The following is a 21,730-nucleotide window of genomic DNA, read 5'->3' as shown; positions in this document are numbered from 1 at the left end:
AGACAAAACCGACTGAGCCACCCAAGCAACCCATCATTGTAGTCTTGATTTGTGTTTCCCTGATGATGAGTGATGTCAAGCATCTTTTCATGTGTCCCTTGGCCATCTGCACATCTTCTTTGGAGAAATGTCTGTTCATGTCTTCTGCCTATTTTTTAATTGGATTATTTGCAGTGTGGGTGTTGAGTTGTACAAGTTCTTTATATTTATTTTGGATATCCCCTTACCGGATGTATCATTTGCAAATATCCTCTACCATTCAGGAGGTTGCCTTTTTGTTTTGTTAATTATTTCCTTTGCTGTGCAGAAACTTATTTGTTCCAGTGTAGTCCCAATAACGTATTTTTGATTTTGTTTTACTTGGCTGAGAAGACATCCAGAAAAAAGTTGCTAGGGCCAATCTCCATGAGGTTATTGTTTATGTTTTCCTTTGGGAGTTTTATGGTTTGAGGTCTTACTTTTATTTAGGTCTTTAATACGTTTTATTTTTGTATTAAGAAAATGTTTAAGAAAATGATACGGTTTCATTCTTTTGCATGTAGCTATGCAGTTTTCCCATCATTAAGGAGACTGTCTTGGGGCATCTGGTTGGCTCAGTCAGTTAAGCATCTAACTCTGGATTTCAGCTCAGGTCATGATCTCACAGTTCGTGAGATCAAGCCTCATGTAGGATACTGTGCCGACAGCGTGGAGCTTGCTTGGGATTCTCTCTCCCTCTCTCTTTGCCCTTTTCCCACCCTCTCTCTCTCTTTCAAAATAAACATTTACAGAAAAAAGAGAGACAGTCTTTTCCTCATTGCATATTCTTGCCTCCTTTGTCATAGATTAACAGACCATATAACCATGACTTTATTTCTGTACTCTCTATCCTGTTCCATTGGTCTATGTATCTGTTTCTGTGCCTGTACACACTGTTTGATTACTAAAACTTTGTGGTATAGCTTGAAGTCTAGAATTGTGATACATCCAGCTTTGCTCTTCTTTCTCAAGATTGCTTCTGCTGTTCAGGGTCTTTAGTAGTTCCATACAAATTTGAGAATTATTTGTCCTAATTCTGGGAAAAATACTTTGACACCTTGTTTGGGATTGCACTGAATCGCTAGACTGCTTTGAGTAGTACGGGCATTTTAACAATATTAATTTTTCCAATCCATGAGCATGATATATCCTCCCATTCCTTTATGTTATTTCCAATTTCTTTCATCCATGTCTTAAAGTCTCCAGAGTATAGGTCTTTTACCTCCTTCATTAAATTTATTCCTAGGTATTTCATTCTATTTGATGCAATTATATTTGTATCATTATATTTTCATTCTATTTGATGCAATTTATTCCTAGGTATTTCATTCTATTTGATGCAATGGGATTATTTTCTTAATTTCTCTTTCTGATACTTTATTAGTCTATACAGACACAACAGATTTCTGTAATTTTATATCCTGCAACATGACTGAATTCATTTATTAATTCTGGTTGTTTTTTGGTGGTGTCTTTAGGGTCTTCTATGTATTGTATCATGTCATCTGCAAAAAGTGACAGTTTTGCTTCTTCCCTACCAATTTGGATGCTTTTTGTTTCTTTTTCTTGTCTGACTGCTGTGGCTAGGACTTCCAGTACTATGTTGAATAAAGTGGTGGGTAAACATCTTTGTCTTGTTACTGATCTTAGGGAAAAAGCTTTCACTTTTTCCCCACTGAGTATGACGTCAGCTGTGGGTTTGTCATGTTGGTCTATATTATGTTGAGGTGTAATCCATCTTAACCCACTTTGTTGAGAATTTTTATCATAAACAGATGCTGAATTTTATCAAATATTTTTTCTGCATCTATTGAGATGATTGTATGGTTTGTCATCTTCATTTTGTAAATGTGGTGTATCATGTAGATTGATTTGTGGATAATGAACCATCCTTGCATGCCTAGAGTAAATCCCACTTGATCATGGTGAAAGACCTTTTTCATGTGCTGTTGAGATTAGTTTGCTAATACTTTGTCAAGGATTTTTATATCTATATTCATCAGAGATACTGGTCCATAGTTTTCTATTTTTTATAGTATCTTTTTCTAGGTTGGTATCAAGGTAATGCTGGCCTTATAGAAATGAATTTGGAAGTTTTCCTTCCTCTTGTATTTTTCAGAATAGTTTGAGGACAGGGATTAATCCTTCTTTAAATGTTCGGTAGCATTCACTTGTGAATCGATCTAGTTGTGGGCTTGTGTTTGTTGGAAGTTTTATACTTATTCAATTTTGTTACTAGTAATTGGTCTATTCAGATTTTCTATTTCTTCCTAGTTCAGTCTTAAAAGATTGTATGTTTCTAGAAATTTATCCCTTTGTTCTAAATTGTCCAATTTGTTGGCATATAATTTTTCATAGTAGTCCTTTATATTCCTCTGTATTTCTGTGGTGTCAGTTGCTACTTCTCTTTCATTTCTAGTTTTGAGTCCTATCTTTTTTTCTTGATGAGTCTGGCTAAAGGTTTATCAATTTTATGTTTTTAATAGACCAGCTCTTGGTTTTGTTGATCACTCCTACTTTTTTTTTTAGTCTCTCATTTATTTCTGTTCTGATCTTTATCATTTTCTCCCTTCTACTAACTTTTTAAAAAGAGTTTCTAGCATTTCTAGGAATAGACGTAACAATAGAAAGCTGATGAATATGTTCAGTCTGTCTACTTGAGCTGGAAATTCTATACTCTTTTTTGAAAGTTTCCAGTTTAAGTAAAACACAGCTACAACTTTATAAATTAACTCGCTCCTTACATTCCTTACTCTTTTTCATACTAAAAATATTAAACATCTAAGAGGCAAGGGAGAAAAAAACCCTTCAAGTGACTCATTTTGACATACCTGACTGTGTAGTTTTGCTCTGGGATTTATTAGAAATAGGCGTTTCCAGCAATTTTGCCATTGTAGCAAGTTTGCTAGCAGCATTCATAATCTTTTTCTCAGCCCTGTGGGGAATTCCAGAATATTAAATTAATAATAGTTTAAAGGAAAAAATGAGTTTCCTTAGCCCCAGGATTTCTGTTTTCCTATTAGTTCTGCCAATATTTAGGGTAGTACAGACATAAGCCTCTCTTAACCCCTAATGGCTGATCATGTAGAAATAGTTAATTTTGTGGTTAAGGAAAATGTTTAGAAAATGACAACATGATGTCTTGGTAGGCTCAGGACATGCTATTTGTTTAGACTGAACTTACCCTTCCTGTTTTCCATTATCCTGCAAAATCTGTTGGAGGCAAGTCAAGTAATACTTGCGCATCTTTCGGGCAGTTTCTTGACGTTCTCGCAATACCTCTGCTTTTACCATTTCCGCAGCTCTTTCTTTACTCTCTTGAATATAACGAAGCATATCACCTAGAGGGGAGGTGGGGTAGGGAGTTGGTGTGAGACAGGAATCCCCACAAAAATGCAAGCTTACTATCAGTTTTTCACAAATAGGGGAGGCAAACTTCAGATCAGTTTTCTGGGAGATGAAGTGACTAGAGGTATAAACATTATACTTTTCCACAATCATTAAAATGGAATGTTTCAGATCACTATTTTGGGAGACTCAGAGGAGAAATAATCTACAAGTCCTTTTAGAATGAAGATAGCCACATATGGTAAGGAAATAGCATATTCCCTAGGAAAACTTTGTCAATTATAAAACACTAAGGCAAGAAAATAAATATTAGATACAGAAACTTACACATTTCGATTATGTATAACGTGTCTGATTAAGAAAGGAAAAATAAATACACAAAAAGGGTGAGGAAGAAAGGAAGGAAGAACCAGACACAGAAGGACAGAAGGAGGCAATATGAACCAGAGAGACTCAGATTCCTATCACTTATGCTCTGAAAAATCCATTTTTCAATATTATTCAATTCTTTAGGCAGCAGTTAAAAGTATCTAAGTAAATATAATACTACAATCCATGAGAGATATGTATAAAATGCCAGGGAGAAGGATGAGACTTATATCGCCTTCTGGAATTTACATTTAAAAATAATTCACTGCTTGCAAGTTTTCTTTTTAATATTGGATTGAGACTACCATTACTTAAGGTTATCATTTTTTTTTTTTTTATTAAATCTAGGGCTACATCCTACCTCTAGAATATATCACCATTCCTATTAAAGATTCAATTCATAGAGGAATTTCCCTCAATATCAGTAAGCTCTTCCTGAAGATTAGACGCTCTATGCGAAAAATACTAACTGGAAGGCTCTTTCTCATTATTTGAAGTGGGACAAATTAAAATGGAATACATGTCAACACAAAACCTCCAACCAATGTCTAAAATATTAAACAAATACATATACATACAAGTTAGCACACCAGTATGAAAAAAAACGCTTAAAATTTCACTTCCCAACTGATACAATTGTTAATAAAAAGTTGCTTTGTTTGTATTTGTAGTAATATGGCCTCTGTTGGCACTGGCAACAACTGAGAAGCAAATTCTCTTTATTGACACTAAGTGGGCTTTTCCAAACATCCAACATGATGCTGATGATCTACCAATTACATCTGGAACTTAAGACCTTTCCCATTCATTCTGTTAAAAATAAATGCAATTTGGGGGCATCTGGGTGGCTCAGTCAGTTGAGCGTCTGACTTTGGCTCAGGTCATGATCTCACAGTTTGTGGGTTTGAGCCCCGCATCGGGCTCTGCGCTGACAGCTCAGAGCCTGGAGCCTACTTTGGAGTCTGTGTCTCCTGCTCTCTCTGCCCCTCTCCCACTCATGCTCTGTCTCTCAAAAATGAATAAACATTAAAAAACATTTTAAAAAAATAAACGCAATTTTAAGAGGTAAACATACAGTTCTCCTGTATCAACACTGGTTACTGTTCTGGGACATACATGGAATCTATGCAATATTGTTTGTAATTAAAAAACAGGAGATATTCTACTGAAAAAACATAAACGAGAGAAATGCTCTGCCAGGTGTGCTGCATCACCTCTTACTGCAAAGGACTTGATGAACAAATTTATGTGTATGATTTAATCCACTATAAAAATAATGACAAACAACAGAACAATGCCTAACTAGTATGATCTTTACAAAGACAAATATAATATGATCTCACTCGTATGTGGAATTTGAGAAACGCAACAGATGAACATAGGGGAAGGGAAGAAAAAATAAGATAAAAACAGAGAGGAAGGCCAAACATTGAGACTCTTAAATACAGAGAACAAACTGAGGGTTGCTGGAGGGGGGCGTAGACGGGGTGGGGGTGGGTTAAATGGGTGATGGGCATTAAGGAGGGCACTTTTTGGGATGAGCACTGGTTGTCAGTATTAAGAGATGAATCACTGGGTTCTACCCCTGAAGCCAAGACTACACTATCTGTTAACTAGCTTGAATATAAATTAAAATAATAATAACACTGGCATTGAACAATATAAAATTAAAAAAAAAAGTTTACAGTAGAAAGTAAGACTTGCTAATTTAAAACTCACATGACATTTTGTTTTAGTTATTTAAGTTTTAAGATGATGAAATTTTTAGTTTGACATTAGTGCCCAAAAAAGGAACAGGATAATTAATAATAATTAATGATGTAAAATAACTCTACCCTCATGTCACTTCCAAAAGATATTGGGCAAAATTACCCATTGCTGCATAATTTAGAAAAGGAGTCACTAATCTCTTCTAAAAGCAGGCAAGATCTCAGAACAAAATAATTTGGAAAATTCCCCCAAATTACTAGTACTAGTGAGTAAAAAAATGGTTCAGACAACCTTAAAATCCTGCGACTCCCCTTAGGAACTTACGCTTAATTTTTTTTACAGCTTTAATGTACTGTCCACGAAGTTCCTCCAAGGCCTTCCCACTGCACAGCAGGCAAGCATTTTCAATGGCCCCTTCTGACAACGACCTAAAAATGAACCAAATATTGCAAACAGAGATTTTAAGTAAAAATATCTATATATTCCAATAACATCCAATTGAGATGTGCTAAAAAATCATATATGAGGTCTTTATTATATAGTTATTTAAAATAAAAGAAAAACGGAAACAAATGTTATGGTTACTTAAATAAATCATGATAAATCCACACGATGAAAATATATGCAGCAACTGAAAAGCATATTATGGGAGGATATTTTATGACATATGGAAATGTTTATCTTAGGACATTCAGTTAATAAAAGGTTACAAAACAGCTTCCATAATAATCTCTATTTTTAAAACATGCACACGTGTGTACAAAGGGGTTTAAATGATATAAAACAAGAGGCTGACAGAGGGCATCTGCTGAGAATAGGGTTTTGGAAGATTTTCTTTTTTTATACTTCTTGCTATATAACAATGACAAGTTTTATATTCTTGGTATGATATTATTAATATAATTTATATAAAAAATTAAACATACTTAGAAATAAACAGTTTCTTTAAAATAGTATAAGTCTGGGGCACCTGGGTGGCTCAGTCAGTTAAGCCTCCGACTTCAGCTCAGGTCATCTCACGGTTCATCATCTCACGGTCATCATCTCACGGTTCATGAGTTCGGGCCCCACATCAGGCTCTGTGCTGACAGCTCAGAGCTTGGAGCCTGCTTCGGATTCTGTGCCTCCCTCTCTCTCTCTGCCTCTTCCCCGCTCATTCTCTCTCTCTCTCTCTTAAAAGTAAATATTTTTTAAAAAGTAATAATAAAATAAATAAAATGAAATAAAAATGGGACTGTATTATAAATATTGTTCTATAACCTGTTTTTTAAATTTAATAATCTATTTTGGATATCTTTTTAAATAAATCATTCTTATGGAAACTAATTTGACAGTAAATTTCATATATTAAAAAATAAAAAATAAAAAATAAAAAATAAATAAATAAATAAATAAATAAATAAATAAATAAATAAATCATTCTTGGGGCATCTGGGTGGCTCAGTCGGTTGAGCGTCCTCCGACTTCGGCTCAGGTCATGATCTCGCGGTTTGTGAGTTCGAGCCCCGCATTGGGCTCTGTGCTGACAGCTCAGAGCCTGGAGCCTGCTTCAGATTCTGTGTCTCCCTGCCTCTCTGCCCCTTCCCTGCTCATGCTGTCTCCCAAAAACAAATAATGTTAAAAAAAAAAATGTGTTTTTTTAATGGTAAAAGTCTACCTTGGTGGTGTTCTGCAAAGTGCTCTCAGTTCTTCCAATTTACTCTTCATGTCATTGTTTTCTTCTATTAGTTCTTCAACAACTTTATTATTCTCTTCTAAAAAGGAAAGTTAATAGTGGTCAATTAACCTTTTTTCCTTCAGTCTTCCTTTCCCTTAAGTTCCCAGAGCAAATGTTTATAGAGAAGATTGTGGGAATTCCAGCTGCTCCCCACATCACTCATTCCCTGATGAATCCTAATGTCACCACTCCCTGTTCTGGCTCCTCAGTGCTTGAAATCTGGATTTCACCCTCATCTTGCCTGGGTCACACACTGCCCTGGAATAGGTTTCCAACCGTTTCAGATGCATCTGTTTTGTTTCCCAGCTACACTGAAGCCCCCTAGAAACATACCGGGTCTTGTAATTTCACAATCCTTATGCTCCTATACATGAACATTGAACAAGCACTTCTAAACAAAATAAAAAGAAAGTTGAGCTTAAGTAGGTGTCACTTTCACAATTAATGTAAGATTTTCAATTCTTTAAACTTTTAAAAAGAGGATGAGAGGAAACCGATGGAGTCCACATGGAACGGAGAACAAAACATGAATTTCTGAGTGAGAGAGACATGGGTTTAAATCCTACCTCTGCTCCTTACCAGTTAAATGAGCTTAGGCAAATTACTTAAATTTTCTGAACCTGAGTTTTTTTCATATGGAAAATGGAGACAGTATTACCTACTTTGAAGATAATAGAAATAAAATAAGTGCATCTTATATAAAGCCTGGCAATACCAATGTCTAATAGATATGAACACGGCACACCATGTTTCCTGCCATGCTCCTCTCTCAACACACCCTGTCAATTGAGTAATAAAGTGCTCTATTTCTCCTAGCAATTGACATAACTGGTATGTTTTTAAATCACTTCCTCTTACTCCAACCACTTTTCAATAAATGCTACCAACACCATGGAAAGTGGAATTTAAGAAACTGAAAAGAAGCAACCATAGTAGCAAAAACATTATCAACTAATAGATTTCCATTAAGACAAACACTGAAATCAAACTATCAAGTAACTTAAATTTTGACCCCCAACCCCTTTTATCAGTCCATTGTTTTGAGCTAAGTACCAACTTCTTGGATTATTTCTAAGTCTATAAATTATAGAAGATAGCCTCAAAAAGCACTATGTGGAATAACTAGGATCACAACATATGGTGCTAAACATTATTTATGAATAACAATCTTATCCAGCTGCCTTTGTCATTTTACTAGGTAAAACAAATATTCTTAACTTTCATCAAATTTCACAAGAGCTCCTTAACTCTCCTGGCTTATACCAAAGACCTAAGCCATCACCATAGGAATTACAGTTGTTAAAATTTTATCTCAAAATTCTTAAAATCCATTCTTGCCTTAAAGGTAATTATTATCTATCTCTAACAGACTTGGTAAGCAGTAGGCAGAAGCGAAGCGGATGGCTTCTCTTAGTCAACAGTATTCACAGAGCGTGCTATGTTGCCAGGTACTGTGCTAAGTGCTGGGTCAGGACTTGATCCTTGTCACCATCAAGGCTACCCTCCAAAGGACAATACAGACAAAAATTAATTACAAGGATGATATGATAAATGTTAGAAAAATCATAGATCCTGTGGGTAATGTCTAACAGAAAAAAGCTAACTAATTAAGTCTGGGGTGGTGAGGAAAGCCTCCCTGAGGAAACAGTATACTGGGGAGAGAGGAGTAGGAGTTAGCCCGGCAATGTGATCAGGATGGAAAGACAGATGTTTTGGTAAAGGGAGATGAAAACAGATGAGAGAGAAAAGAGATAATGAGAGAATAAGGAGGCTGGGGCAAGACAAGACTAAGGGGCTGGCAGATGCTGAATCATAAAAGGCATCTTAAACAATGTTAAATAAAATGTTTGTACTCCCTACTGAGGACCAGATGAGCCATGGAAGGACTTCAAACAAAAGAGCAGCATGATCCAATCTATTTTTTTAAAAGGTCACTCTTGGGGCCCCTGGGTGGCTCAGTAGGTTAAGCGTCCAACTTCAGCTCAGATCATGACCTCAAAGTTCGTGGGTTCAAGCCCTGCATCGGGCTCTGTGCTGACAGCTCGGAGCCTGGAGCCTGCTTCGGATTCTGTGTCCTCCTCTCTCTGCCCCTCCTCTGCTCACGCTCTGTCTCTTGCTCTCTCAAAAATAAATAAACTTTAAAAAAACGAAAAAAAAAAAAAAAAAAAAAGGATACTCATGCTGTCTAATGGGGAATGGATTAGAGGAAGCAGAGCCAGAAAGTGACTGCCATCCAGGTGAACAATAGAGTTGAAATGTAGAAATAAAGTTAACCTATCCACCTGGTCTTTTCTGGATGACACAATTATTTGGGACACTTGCATTCAATCCTTCATTCATGTAAACATTTATTATCGTCTGACATGTAATGGGCATCCTGACTACAATGATGAAGATACAACATATTCCTTATCCTCAGGGAACATACAGGTTGGAAAAGGGTATCAGGCAAGTAACCAAAAAAATTAAATACTGAATGGAAATAGACGAGGAGCTAAGTGCTATGGGGCCACACAGAAGTGGCCCACCTCATCCAGACTAGAAAAAATCAAGAAGGGCACTGCAGATAAGGCATCCTCCCAGTTGAATCCTAGAGGATGAGGAAGAGTTAGGCCAAAATGAGAGTGAAAGGGTAAAGTGTAGGAAAGAGTGACAACATTGTATGTGGGGTCCAGCAGTAAAATTCCTGACCAGCAGGGCAATCTGAATATTTCGCATGTACAGAGTATAGAGCACAGGAATATAAGTGACTAGCACAAGGTGAGAAGGAGCAACCTCAGAAGCCCAGTAGCCTCCCTTCTTCAGAAGGGCAAGAGAAGATGGCAGAGGATACCCCTTTCGGACAATTTCCCTGACAACACTGTGAAGGATGCCCACATGTCTCTGTGCGCGACTTTCCCCTCTGTCTGGAATGACGTCCTCTTTAGCAAATGTCTTCATCTTTCAAGGCTTAATCAGCCTTCCTTAACTCTAATAGGAGGAAGAGTTAATTAACATCCTTTCTCCCAAGTTTACATAAACATACCACCAGGAGCGCTCAGTGCTGCAATTACTTATTAATCTGCTTTTAGTTCTCTTCACTTGATGATAAGCTTCTTGAAGGAAGGAAAGAGTCTTATACATCTATATCAGAACTGGAGTTCTGTCTGATGCATTCACTGCTGTGTCCCTAGTACCTAGAACAATGCCTGACGCATATTGGGCATTCAGTATCTATTCAGCCCAAAAAGGAAGAAAGGAATGTGACCTTTTAATCAGAGCTCCAATTTTCCTCTTTGTAGTTCAGTAATAACAATTTGGTTAGTAAAAATAAGGTCCAAATTAGTTTACCTTAATCCTCAGAGAATCGGTGCCTACGTTAACTAAAACATCACATTTGAATATTTCAAGGATCAGTGAGATTTATGCCAGTAGTAGTGCTACTTTGAATGCTAACCTCCAATTTTCTCCACTACAGCTTTGTGCTTCCTTTCTAAATGCTGAAGATGCCTACAGCATTTCTCCAGTTTTCTTTTCAGATCTTCACATTCCTGCTTTGCCTTTTCAAGTTCTTGGAAGCAGTGTCCACAGCATGAATCCTTAATTTCAAGGATCTTTTTCTTATCTGTAAAAATTAAATGATAGCAAACTTTTATATCAATTTGGACTAAGAACTAAAAAAGAAAGGAAGGGAGGAAGGAAGGAAGGAAGGAAGGAAGGAGGGGAGGAAGGAAACCAGGTGACGGGACTGAAGGTGACAGTGTAACTGAAAAGAACATGATGCTTAAGAGAGAGAGACCTGGGTTTAAATCTTCTTTATTTACTGGCAGTGTACCTCAGAGTATATTATATAACCTGAGACTTAGTTTTTTATTATGTAAAATTAAATCATACCATCTGTTTTAAAAATTGCTATGAAACATAATGCTCAACTCTTAGTATTGAATACCATTTCCCATGACAAGGAACCAAGGATCTTCAAGGATCCAGTAACTCCAGTACTCGGACAAGGTATATACAAGACAAATGCCAGAAAGAAATTCCTAAAAAACACAGGCATGTCACAAGAACACAGGAGCCAGTTTGAAAGGGCTCCACTAGCTGAATATGGGACAATTTGAATTTTTTTTTAATGTTTAGTTATTTTTGACAGAGAGAGAGAGACAGAGCGTGAGTGGGGGAGAGGCAGAGAGAGAGGGAGACGCAGAATCCGAAGCAGGCTCCAGGCTCTGAGCTGTCAGCACAGAGCCCGACGCGGGGCTTGAATTCACAGACCGCGAGATCATGACCTGAGCCGAAGTCGGACGCTCAATCGACTGAGCCACCCAGGTGCCCCTGAATATGGGACAATTTGAACACTAAGTATACTAATGAATTATAAAATACTTTAAAAAAAATAGGAATTCATGAGTCATACCAATAATTCCATAATGGAATGGATGGATAGATGGTTAAGTAGGTTAAGCTGGTAAGTAAGGAGGTAGGTAGATGGATTGATGGGCAGACTGGTAAGTGAACAAAAAGACAAATAAATAACTATACAAACTAGCAGGAGGATGCACAATTATTACATGCCAAGTTCCAACTTGGTTAAAGTAGAGGGAAGTCTAGAGCTAGAAAACTCATAATTTTGCAACCGCCACAGTAAAGACTGGATCAGACAAGCATCATCAATGATTGCTAAACATAAGGGAAAGTTTTAATGAAAAGGACATTTTCATGGTCTTAGACGTGTCTCCACACAGATTGCTTATTAGTTATGGGGGTGGGGGAACCCAGTAACTATACAGTGAAGAAACTATACACTTTGACCAGGTGCTCAAAAGAACTTCACCAATAAAAGACAAATGGACACTGGGCACCTCCACATGTGATAACACATCACCTATGCAGTGCATCAGCCAAGGAGACACAACCTGAACCTAATTATGAAGAGACATCAGAAAAACTCAAAATGAGGAAAGTTCCAAAAAACCGAGGGGTGGGGTGGAGCACTGGGGAAAGGGAGAGTAAGTCTTTTCAAAAACGTCTATGTCAGAAAAGCCAAAAAGAGGCTGTGGAAATATTCTAGACTAAAAGACACTAAAAAGACATGACATGGAGGGATAATACCTGACCCTGGACAGATTTTTGTACTGTAGAGAGAAAAATAAAGAAAGCCACTACTGGGTCAGTCAACAAAATTAGTGGGTCAGTTGACAAAATTAGACAAAGTCCGAACAGGTTGACACAATATTTTCACTGAATGTTAAATTTACTACATGTTTTGAAAATACACAATTATTTAGGGGTAAAAGGGCACAATATATAGAACATCTTCAAATGGTTCAGGAAAAAAATGAAATGTTCACATACACACACACACACACACACACACACACACACACACACACAGAAGAGCACAAAATAGTGTCAAACATTATCAACATATGTATCTAGGTAAAGGGTATGTGAGTGCTATTTGCAACTATTTTTACTTTGTGACTTCTCTGTAAATTTAAAATTGTCTCCAAATGAAAAAAAAGATGTAAAACTGTCAGGAGGACAGGGCACCCAGGTGGCTCAGTTGGTTAAGTGTCCGACTCTTGATTTCGGCTCAGGTCATGATCTCACGGCTCATGAGCTCGAGCCCTGCATCAGGCTGCACACTGACAGTGCAGAGCCTGCTTAGGATCCTCTCTCTCCCCCTCTCTCTGCCCCTCCTGTACTCACATGTGCGCACATACTCTCTCTTGCTCTCTCCAAGTAAGTAAGTTTTTAAAAAAATAAGAATAAAACTGCCAGGATGTATACGTTTATAAAAATTGTGTGGCACAGTACCTGGCACAGGTCAGCATGTAGTAAATAACAGCTATTGCTATTAGTAATACAAAGAATTCTTAAAATTAAATAACACACAAAAATGATACAAAAAATAGATTACTATTACCGCAATTGATATAATTAAGTAGGAACAGAAACACAAACTGACACAGGGTCAAATGTTGATGTAAAATCATTGGTCCAACAAAATTATTCTTAGCTCTTTTCTGACTTAGTTTCATTTAAATGGTGCCATTTATGTCCATGAGCATCAAAGAATTCATAAAGCATCACATTGGTGCCATACAAGGCATTTATATTTTTCATTTAAGATACTGTTGTAAAACTGGAAACCAGACAAACGATGATTGACAACAGAAAAAGTTATAGTATGTTCACAGAATGGAATACTACACAGCAATATAAATAAACTAGAGCTACATGCATTAACACAGACAAATCTCAGAAGCTTGATATTAAGTGGAAAAAAAACAAGTTACAAAGACTACAATAAATAGTAAACCATTTTTATAATGTTAAAAGACAAAACAACAACTTTTTCAGGATACTCACCTTTGGTCACAACATAAAGAAAAGCAAGAGAATAGTTTTTAAAAATCAAAATATTTGTTACCTTGGATTGTAAGGAAGTTACAGGGATGGGATTGTGGTCAAACAGACAGGGGTCTTCAATGGTACTGGTGATATTCTAGCTCTTAAGCCAAATGGGTGGGTTCCTGGTTGCTAGGCTTCATAACTTGCATGCACATCACATATTTTCTTTGCATGTATAAAGTATTTCATAATATTGAACTTACTTTAAAAAAATAAGATATTAGGAGGCTATGACCAAACAGTTAATAATGGTGGTAGTCCTCTCTAATGAATTTGTTAATGTGTTTGTTTTTAGGGAACAAAGACTAAAGAAAGAAAAAAAAAACTTTTGTAGTCTGATTGTCTTAAGTAAAAATTAATTTCTTTCACACTGATAGGACTTCCCAAAGCCAAATAATATCTGAAACTTGTTTCTACCCATTTTATAAAATGTTTAAGAATTCTCTGGTTTTTCTAAATATAACAAGAGACACACAATCACACTGAAAAGAAACAAAATACAAATTACAAATTAAGGATGTATTCCCATACACCTAATTAACAATAAGATGTTCTCAACCACCTAGAACCTAGAAAGGAAAAAGGGTCTATGGACGATGAGGAAAATAACAGTCAACTGACTTCTTAGGAAAGGCAGAAATCCTCTACGATTCTGGTTACATTACCTACTAAATTAAAAACTGTGGAAACTAAGTTCATTGACCCAGTACATATGAATTGTTCTGGTAATTCTTAGTTCTTTTCCAGGTTGCAATGGAGACAGCAGGTAAGAAACAGAAAGAGTGGGTGTGTGTAGGTGGAGGGAAGGAGCAGGCTACAAGATCTCATTATCTTAAAAAGGAATGGAGCGAATAAAGGGTATGTCAGTTCCTGGCTCAAAATTCTCAGTGACGAGGCAAGGTAAGCCCAATCAGTATTCCTTAGTGAGCTCTGAATAGGTCAGGGGGGTACAGTACAATAATTCATTCTCGTAATAAACTCTAAGTCATCATGGAAACGTTAAACTCTTAATTTACCAAACATTCAAGGAACACAAACTATGTGCCATTCACTCTGCCATGTATTGGAGAGGAAGAGATAAAACACTACTCCTACACTCAAGAAATTCACAAATAAATCAGCAAACACCTCTTCAGAAAGATTTCGATTAAAAAATGGTTGAAATAAGCTTCAATAATTTGAACGAAAAGGTCTCAGTTATTTGGCAATTCTTTAATGTGAAACCCGTGATTTCTCAATAAAGCCAGAGAATAAAAACATGACTATTCTATTAAAATTCTCATTATTCTCCTTATAATAAGAACTACTTAGGAATGGGGGGAAGACCATGAAAAGATAGAATTAAAAGGGTCTAAAGTGGCCTTGTTTCCCAAATGCAAAATTAAATCTAGGGAGAAGACACAGATTAGGTAGGAGTAATATCACCCACTTGTTCACTCAAAAAAGCTATACACATCTTTGATTTCCTTTTATTCTTAAAGTAACCCTCTGGAACTGTGATTACGAATGTTACAGAGACCAGTAGGAATAAAATCCCATTACCAGCTTCTGCTTCTGTTTCTTGCAAGGCCAAGGACTGAGCGCAGTGTCCAAAAGTAGGTGCAGGAAGGATTGCCAGGACTCCAGGGTCTCCTCTGCCAGTGACCTCTGTGACGGGATCCTTAGAGATCCTGGCCATATTTTTCTGAAAGAGATAATCTTCCTAGTTAATGCCATGTAAAAATCTTCAAGCAATTCTCTATTTAGAATGCTAATATTAGAAATATAAAAAGGAAACACTGCCTGAAAAAAACTCTTACCTAAACTATCACCAGTACTTTTCTTAGGGTGTTACATGAATATTGTCATTACTATGAACTAGTCTGCTGTGGCCATAATTTTCAAATTAGACCATTATCTGACAGAGGACAGGTGGGCCGACTAGGAGACAGATAGGAGATATAGTTTTTGTACGCATATATGTGAGTTTAAGATATTTTAATAGTTTATGTGATCAAATCACAGGACATACTAAATCCTAAAGGAACAGAGCAGGTGATCTTGAGTAAGCTACCTTGTCTAATTACCTAAAACACACCATACATGCTTGATCCTTCAAGCCTTGATTTTGATCATAAGAAACTTATTTAACTGACCGTTAGGAAACCTACCTACGATATGTGACAGAAGCAGAGGTGAGTAGTTACAGAGAAAATGTGAACACCAAGAGGCAATGATGCTGAGGCCAGAAGGAGTAATAAAAGTTGAACCCTAAGGTAGACAGTGTTTCCAGTTTCTGCTCATAACTGGAGAAAAGCCAAGATGACAGAAAACGCAGGAACACCAACCTTCTTGTCTTAATTCTAACTTGACTTTGATGGTAATTAAAGACAGAACACACATCCTTAAACTTGTATGAAAATTCTGTTCCAATTGGTATTTCTCTTTTCTCTTTTCCATTATGACCTGTTATATTAATGTATCCCGATAAGGCATTCATTTTCTTGGAAATACATTTTTAATTCATTGTATCCTCTCCATTTTAAGAAACTTTTGATCATCTTAGTTATTTTAATGAGGATTTGTTTTATATTTATTGATCATTTTTTCCCATTTTAATTTGTATAAGCAGTTCTAAAAATGACAAATTTTACCAATTACAATTCACAGTTCTTCATATTTATGGCACCTATATTGCAAACTTATCACCATTGCCTAAAATCATCGCTTTACCTCAAGGTCCTGAGCTGAGGTAAACAGCAGAAGATCAAGAATTCTTCGGTGACTAATGCCAGAGTAGGCATTTCAAAGCCTACTATTCCCTTTCCCCAGGAATAGAATCTGAACCCACCCAACAAAGGCTGCAAAAGTCTAAGTTCTTAGCCAAATTATGTGACTCTGTCCCTACATGTGAACTACATTAAGTCATATAGATGACCTTGACACTGCTTGCACAATCATAAGCCCTCTACAGAGACCGCAGGATTGATTATATACTAATAGTAGAAGAAAGCTGTCATATTTTCCTGATTTTTACAGCAGAGATGATCTTTTCAGGAAAGCAAACTTGAAAGCATATAACATGATTTCCCCACCACTGTTCATGCTTAAAACCTGCTGTAGGTAGTTCTGATCTTAATTATTTTTTCCAAAAATTTTCAGTAAAGTAGTATAAGCATTATTCATGGGAAGTGATCTTGCCCAGTTATTTTTACATTGAAAGCAACTCTTAACTAGTAACATCTTTGTGAAATCAAGAATAACAGTATCTACTTGGGGGACTGGGGTGGAGTAGACTAATCATTTGGGTAAGCTATGGCTATAAAATTCTGTACTATCTCAAATCTAGGATGTGGAAAGGCCCAGCTTCTTTTTCAGACAAGCAACTATAGTATATGAGGTACACAGGTAACAGACTAGTTATCCTCAAGTGTGGGGAGTGGAACTCAGATTTTTTTCCCCCCAGCTTATAACACATTCCAGTAAGTATTAATACCAAATGTTCAATTCTGGCCTTGAAAATCTTTAATCATGATATCTTAATGAAACTTAACTCTTATGTCTCTTCATTCAGACAAACCTTATAATATTGGGAATGTTTTCTACCTCTAATTCCAAATGTTGAAATTGGCTAAACACAATACCTACGATATTATTCTGGATTTTTCATGCATACCTCATTTCTTTAATCATAAGCTAGGAAGACTTTGGTTTTATCAGATCTTCCACAGAAACTAAAAGCTGGTGTCAGAGACTACTTAGACAACTAAAAGAATACAATTCACTCATGCCACATGCACATAGATAGTACACCAAGTAAACTGGCTTCAGAGTATTGTGTGAGTGAGCCATACCTCTAACTGCTTGTTTCTACATCTTTTTTTGTACTTGGTTGGCATCTTTTGCCTTTGTGACATACATTCCTTGAGGGCAAGAAATATGCTTCCAAACTCTTTAGAAGCTCTTAAGAAACTCTAGTTTAATACAATGCATATTTCTTGAAGTGGTCATGCCCAAAAAACAAAAATAGGAATGAGAGTTATTCAGTTTCTCAAAGCTCAGGCCCTTACAAAGAACAGCATATATTTTTTAGGAAAAAGATGTCTAGAGTCTAAAAGCTCTGCTTCATATTTGTGGCACTATGAAGAAGCAAAGTTTTTTTGGCAAAAAGAAATGAAATCCTTTGGATTTCCTACAAAAAGTTGTTAAGCCACTGGTAAAAACACAAGTTTTATGTCTACTAGACTGTAAAATGAAGAAAAGAAAAAATAACCATAGGCAACTGCTACAATCATCTCTGATGCTTATTAAGAGCTCTTTCCACTTATCAGGAACATACCTTTTCCCATTCTGAGCCGGTATTTTCTGTAGCTAGGGAGAGGATATCTTGAAATACTTTCTGTATGCAGGCCTTTAGTTTTTCAAAATATTGCACAGACACCCATTTTGAAGAACAAGTCGACACGAGTTCCAAAAGTTGCTGGTTCTCTGAAGCACCGACATGCTCCTTCTGGGTGTCCTTTAAGAGAAATTCGAGTACAGTTAGGATGTCTTCCTCATACTGATAGATTTCCAGTTGGATCCGCCTGGCTTCCTGCGTAGCCCATTCTCTACGACTCTGGTCTAGACATGCTTGCAATTCCATCTCCTTCTGAAGAAGGAGTTCAGTTTTTTGTTTCACAAAGTCTTCTTTAGCTGCCGCAAGCACCTCATCAATTTTATTTCGATGATCATCTAAAAATTGCCGGTAATCTTCCTCATTTTGTTCTTGAATTCTGTGGATTTCTTCTTGCTTTTTTTTGTTCCATTCACTCCGGGCTTTCGCCAACTCAGCCCTGACAACCACAGGGACTTCCTCGTTCTTTAACTCAAGCTCTCTCTGAAGAGAATGAATCTTCTCCTCCAGTTCCCTCCTAGGTATTCCATTTTTGTTCACGTTTTCAAGCTCACTTTTCCATTTCTCTTTAGCTTCAGAAATAGCAAATGATATCTAAAAGGCAGAACAATGTACATTTAAAATTCTTTATGATCTCCCCATAACTATTTGGGATAAGACATTGTCCTAAAATATACTATACTCAAAGATCTTCTCCATTTCAGATCACCTAGTATTTTAGGTCATATGGTATTTTAAAAACATCAGTTTCTTGGGGGTGCCCGGGTGGTTCAGTTAAGTGTCCAACTCTTGGTTTGGGCTCAGGTCATGAGCTCATGGTTTCTGAGTTTGAGCTCCCACATAGGGCTCTACGCTGGCAGTGAGGAGTCTGCCTGGGATTCTCTCTGTCTCTCTCTCCCTCTCTCTCTCAAAATAATTAAAGAAACTTACAAAATAAATAAGTAAAAGACATCCATTTCTTGATGGAGAACTAGAAATTTAAACTGACTCCAAAAAATTGTAATTAGACAATTATCCAAAACTAATTTTAGGGGAAAAATTCATATTAGTTTTACACAGATAGAGCCTCAAATTTTACCTAAGCCCAGGACAAATGAAGTATCTTTTACAGGAAGCGAAAGCAGCCTCATAAAGAAATCTTACTATTACTTAGAAATATAACACATACCTGCATAACGTGCTGACAAACATAATTGTATTTTAATGGCATCACAGTGGTTAGAGCAGTTCATTAAATGACAATACTAGACAGAAAAAGTCATTTTTTCACTAATCTAATTGTCTTTTATAACAGAATAACAAGACTCGCAGATCACACACAGTAATAGTACATAACCAAAATGTCACAGGGAATCAAAACACCTAGGCTTAACTCTAATCCTACCTTTGACTGCAGCCCAGCAAGGTGCTTAACAGAACAGAACTGCTAGAGTCAACTTACCAGCTGTGGGACCACAGGCCCATTCCTCAATTCTTTCGAGACTCTATTTCCTCATCTATAAAATGAGGATAATTATAAAGCTTCCCTGATAGCATTGCATTAGGGTTAAATGACAAAAGAAAATCCATTTAAGGGACTTGGTCCAGAGCCTGGCAGATAAGGACTCAATAAATGTTATATGGTTATTACTTTTGGCTAAATGGCCTTAGAAAAGTCACTTCATCTCTTTCACACTTAATGTCTCTATCTACATAATGAGCAGATTGGATAATGACCTTGAATCCCTTTTATAAATTCAAACAAGTCACAAAGATGTAAGTGTTGAAAGAAGTGGGCATCTCCAAAAGCTTGGCCTGGACAGCGGTGGCTGCTGAAAGTCAGTACTGTATACATATATGCTCTGGATGTTGAGATAGGGTATCTGTCTCCTAAATTTCCAGCTATTATATCATCTTAGCAAACACCTTCAACTGTAAAAATTCTAAAACATGTTATACACCTTTATTCAATAAGTGCTCCTGAATAGTTGCACATAAATCCAAATTTTGAACTCTATTTCAAATTTACTAAGGGAACCCACTAAGATGAGCTTTACAAAGGAATGCACAGCAAAATTCTTTCGCTACTAGCAGAATAATTCAGTAGTGATGTGAAACATGCTTAAAGAGTACCTTCAGGGAAAATAGTCTTGTCACAATGGATGCCTGGAGACCATTACCAGGTGACTTGGTGGAGGTGGCAGATCCCATGGAATCGGGAGGACCTGCCCAACCTCTCCAAAGGTGTGCATCCTCTCACATGAAGTTGTGGGAGGAGAATTTAACAGCATTAATCAACTCAGGGGCTCCTGATAGTTGCTGCCCAGTAGAATCACCTGAGAAGCTTTTAAAAATCCTAATACCCAGGGGCGCCTGGGTGGCTTGGTCGGTTGAGTATCCGACTTCGGCTCAGGTCATGATCTCACGGTCCATGAGTTCGAGCCCCGCGTCGGGCTCTGTGCTGACAGCTCAGAGCCTGGAGCCAGTTTCAGATTCTGTGTCTCCCTCTCTCTGACCCTCCCCTGTTCATGCTCTGCCTCTCTCTGTCTCAAAAATAAATAAAAACGTTTAAAAAAAAAAATTAAAAAAAAAAAAAAATCCTAATACCCAGGCCATATCCTGCACCAATTAAAACATAAAGCCTGGGGGCTAGGAGTCAAGCAACAGTAATTTTTTTTAAGTTTATTTATTTATGAGAGAGAGAGAGAGAGAGAGAGAGAGAGATAGCATGAGTGGGGGAGGGGCAGAGAGAGAGGGAGACACAGAATGGGAAGCAGGCTCCAGGCTCTGAGCTGTCAGCTTGGAGCCCGATACAGGGCTCAAACCCACGAACCTTGAGACTATGACCTGAGCCAAAGTCAGACCCTTAACTGACTGAGCCACCCAGGCACCCCAAGCAACAGTAATTTTTAAAAGATCCTCAAGTTTTTCTAATATGCAGCAAAGTTTAAGAACCACTGAACCAATTGACAACTTCTGGACTCTGGATAACCGGCTTTAAATTTTCACGGAGCTTGATGGATCACTCTAATCTCCCAAGAACCCTCCCACCAATGCACTGAAACTGGCTCTAGGTCACCTTCTTTGGTTTGGACCAAGGATTCACAACATGTTAACATTATGTTCTGTGGCTGAATAATTATCTAGAATAGTGCTACTCACACCCAAGTGTGGTCTAAAAACCAGCACTGTCGCATCCCCTAGGAACTTGTTAGAAATGCAAATTTCTCAGGATTTACTCCAGACCCACCAAATCAGAATCTCTGGGAATAAATCCCAGGAATCTGCTTTAACAAACCCTCCAGGTGAATCTCATGCCTGATAAAGTTTGAGAAGCAACACACTGTCTTCTCATTCCTGTATTTCTGCATTCACATACATTCAGGTCTTCTATGTTCTTAAGGAAAGATCTCTTGGGGTCCCTGGGCGGCTCAGCTGGTTGAATGTCCAACTCTTGATTTCGGTTCTGGTCACGATCTCAAGGTTGTGAGATAGAACCTCGTGTCAGGTTCTGCACTGAGAGTGGAGCCTGCTTAAGATTCTCTCTTTCCCTCTCTTTCTGCCCCTCCTGACATGCTCACATACTCTGTCTCTCAAAAACATAAAAAATAAAATAAAAACTTAAAAAAAAATCTCTTGCCTATTTTCTATATACTAACCAACTTTATTATTCTTCTTGACTTCAGTGCTGAGTCACATGTACATATTATTTCCTCTCTCTCCCTCTTAAATTTCCTTTTAAACTATTTCAGCATACTTAAAAAGTATAGAAAATAATGCAGTGAACACCTGTGTACTACCACATAACTTAAGAAAAC

At 37.2% G+C, this 21,730-nt stretch overlaps 1 protein-coding gene across 12 annotated transcripts in view; it reads right to left on the bottom strand.

Moving 5' to 3' along the window:
• CEP152 (centrosomal protein 152) overlaps positions 1 to 21,730 on the bottom strand; it is a 104,185-nt gene that overhangs the window by 17,127 nt on the left and 65,328 nt on the right. For 10 of the 12 annotated variants that reach the window (XR_009606021.3, XR_009606020.3, XM_060618602.3 and 7 more), the window contains 7 exons: positions 17,877 to 18,527; positions 15,101 to 15,242; positions 10,599 to 10,766; positions 7,103 to 7,199; positions 5,770 to 5,873; positions 3,203 to 3,359; positions 2,850 to 2,953 (listed from right to left, as the gene is read on the bottom strand). Coding sequence is in view for 10 of the 12 variants with exons in the window: in XM_060618602.3 (XP_060474585.1) it covers positions 2,850 to 2,953; positions 3,203 to 3,359; positions 5,770 to 5,873; positions 7,103 to 7,199; positions 10,599 to 10,766; positions 15,101 to 15,242; positions 17,877 to 18,527 (1,423 nt within the window). In the remaining 2 variants the exon portion in view is untranslated. The remainder of the gene's footprint in view (positions 1 to 2,849; positions 2,954 to 3,202; positions 3,360 to 5,769; positions 5,874 to 7,102; positions 7,200 to 10,598; positions 10,767 to 15,100; positions 15,243 to 17,876; positions 18,528 to 21,730) is intronic. The other 2 variants (XM_060618609.3, XM_060618605.3) reach the window with 1 other exon arrangement.

This window comes from Panthera onca, chromosome B3 (assembly GCF_046562875.1).
Source record: "Panthera onca isolate mPanOnc1 chromosome B3, mPanOnc1 haplotype 2, whole genome shotgun sequence".
Taxonomy (NCBI): domain Eukaryota; kingdom Metazoa; phylum Chordata; class Mammalia; order Carnivora; family Felidae; genus Panthera; species Panthera onca.
The sequence above is the reverse complement of the archived record's forward strand: the minus strand, read 5'-3'. Positions and strand labels throughout refer to the sequence as shown.